Below are 2,500 nucleotides of genomic sequence, written 5' to 3'. Positions count from 1 at the left end.
ATAAGAAAAACAGAATGGTTGTTAGTGATGACTCGCCCCAGAGTTGAAAGCATCTGGTTTGATGTCAAACAAAAACTTAGGCTTCGTTAACCATAAATAGGTAATGCAAATAGATTCAGAAAAAGTTAATTTAACTACACCCACTCTCATTCCTTTGTCCCTTGGTGGTTACGCGAATATTTTTGAAAGACGAACCAAACAATTTGACAATTTCCAGATATAAGATATTTCAATTATGGTCTTATATGAACGCGTACCTCATCAACTTTGCACTTGGAATGCTTATCAGATATCTGACATATACTTTATTGTCAAGAACTTCAATGGCGATTAAGATACACATAAATAATGTGTCTGATTTGGTACATTGTTGAATCTCTAACGATTATATATCGCTGTTGAAAGTGGATTATTTATAAAGCCATCACACCAATAGGAAGCCTGTAAGCTGATTCCTGCATCAGGTAACTGATTTTGCTGACGACATCAATGCATAAAAAAAAGAAAAAAAAAAAACTAGGTTTTGTAACTTAATTATTCTTGCGGAAGTAGTAGAGACTAAATGCTCAAGATAACTAAAACCAGAATAAAAAGAAAAAAAAAAAGAAAACAGAAAAGTAGGTTTGTAACTTAATTATTCTTGCGGAAGTAGTAAAGAGAAAATGCTCAAGATAACTAAAACCAGAATATAACGCATCATCAGATCTAAGTGTCCATTCACAAAGGCAAACAAATACATGGATGATACTAACATAGATAAAAAGAAAACCACATAGAATATGACTCGCTTTAGAATTACTCTCGTTTTTATTGCACCCAAAGGCGGAAGTGGGGTAAACAATAAGCTTCAACCTTCAATAAAACTTAGAAAAACAAACATGCGATAGATACAAATTATGAAATGTTCATTTATATCGCAGATATATACGAATGAAGTAAATTATTCGGAGAGGTAAACACACAGCAATGAGAAACGTGACCTGTTTATATTCAGGATAAGCTGTGAAAATTTATCTTGACAAATTTTATTCTATAATTTCATAAAATGATGGTGGATATTCCGATATTAGTTTGTTTATATGGTAATAAAATGTCTGTGCATTGTTGGTTTGATCTGAAACATTTCTATGAAAATTGAAAGGATTCACAATGCCTTATGTAACACCACACCAGGTCCTCACCCAACACCCATCCGAGCTATGCCTTTGTACCACCATGAACTTCCCTTTCGTTCCCAGAAGATGAGGCGACCTCAACTCTGACCTTTTATGGGTAGAGGAATCCTTCCCTTTTATATCTATTTTTTTATGGCAGATGATTAAATCGGTAAACGGCGGTGTAGTACTGACTGGGGGTCATATTTCGTTTCAAAGTTGCTAAGGAAATTAATGGATAACTATAGAGATAAATGCTCAGATTGTCATTGCATTTGAAGTTCTGTAAGAATTTTGAAATTGTGAAGGATTATGAAGTTGAAGGGGGATGTACGCATACAGATACAATTAAAGGTAATTTCTAAATGTAAGTAAATAGTTCTTCTTAATTAAATAAAAAGGATTTGGGTAATAATTATTTTAAAAAAATTTGCAAACATACTCAGCTCTATCAAAACATCTCGAATGTCTTATTTGTATGTACTATACAAACGTCATAAAACAATAAGATAACAAAAGCATAATGAAAAATATTTCAGCATATATTTTAAATCTTATCTAAAAGTAAAATACATAACATAATATTCTTAAAAGTCCTTATTAAATTTATCTCCTAAAGCAATTCTGACAAAATATATACAAAACGGCAGTGGAATTAGGTGGAGTAGTGACTAGAAGACCAAGAAACAACAGGGCATGGCCTTGGACATCTCATCAGTATTCATCTTCCTAAAGACTTAGGTGGCATCCGAGAGACCCCCTGACTCGCCAACGCCTTGAAAATAAACTCAAAAACAAACCATACAAAAACTACTCTTCTTAATCCATCGTTGCAAAAAGTTGCAGGTGGAATATTCAAAACCCGTGCCCGAAGGCCGGTGGATGGGTATATATTGTTGCATGGGCAAGGGGTTAGCATCAGTTGTCATCCTCAGCTTATACAGAACAGTCATGAAGGTCCTGGTAAGTTGTCGTAAAAGTTTTGGAAATTTCTTGATTAAGTTTTCCCTAAATTTAACATTTCTAATGGCGAATTTTCATTTAGTTTGCTTAGTGCCTCGATTGACTACTTTTATATATAGATTATTTACAGCATAATATAGTTTTATATACAAAGTTGTTTTCAATGATATTTCGTAAACAGAAATAGTCATTCATATGTGTAGCTTATTTAGTTCCTAATATCTAATACTGTTTATAATTTGATGTCATGAAAGTTCTAGTGATAGAACGAGATACATTATTATTATTATTATTATTATTATTATTATTATTATTATTATTATTATTATTATTATTATTACTACTACAAACTAAGCTAAATCCCTAGCTGGAATAGCAGGATG

At 32.3% G+C, this 2,500-nt stretch overlaps 1 protein-coding gene across 1 annotated transcript in view; it reads left to right on the top strand.

Moving 5' to 3' along the window:
• The first annotated feature begins 2,075 nt into the window (after positions 1 to 2,075).
• LOC137627464 (larval cuticle protein 16/17-like) overlaps positions 2,076 to 2,500 on the top strand; it is a 1,013-nt gene continuing 588 nt past the window's right edge. Inside the window, exon 1 of the mRNA XM_068358549.1 lies at positions 2,076 to 2,117. Coding sequence (XP_068214650.1) covers positions 2,106 to 2,117 — 12 coding nt within the window. The 5' untranslated portion in view covers positions 2,076 to 2,105. The remainder of the gene's footprint in view (positions 2,118 to 2,500) is intronic.

Source organism: Palaemon carinicauda, chromosome 35, assembly GCF_036898095.1.
Source record: "Palaemon carinicauda isolate YSFRI2023 chromosome 35, ASM3689809v2, whole genome shotgun sequence".
In the NCBI taxonomy this organism is placed as follows: domain Eukaryota; kingdom Metazoa; phylum Arthropoda; class Malacostraca; order Decapoda; family Palaemonidae; genus Palaemon; species Palaemon carinicauda.
The sequence above is the reverse complement of the archived record's forward strand: the minus strand, read 5'-3'. Positions and strand labels throughout refer to the sequence as shown.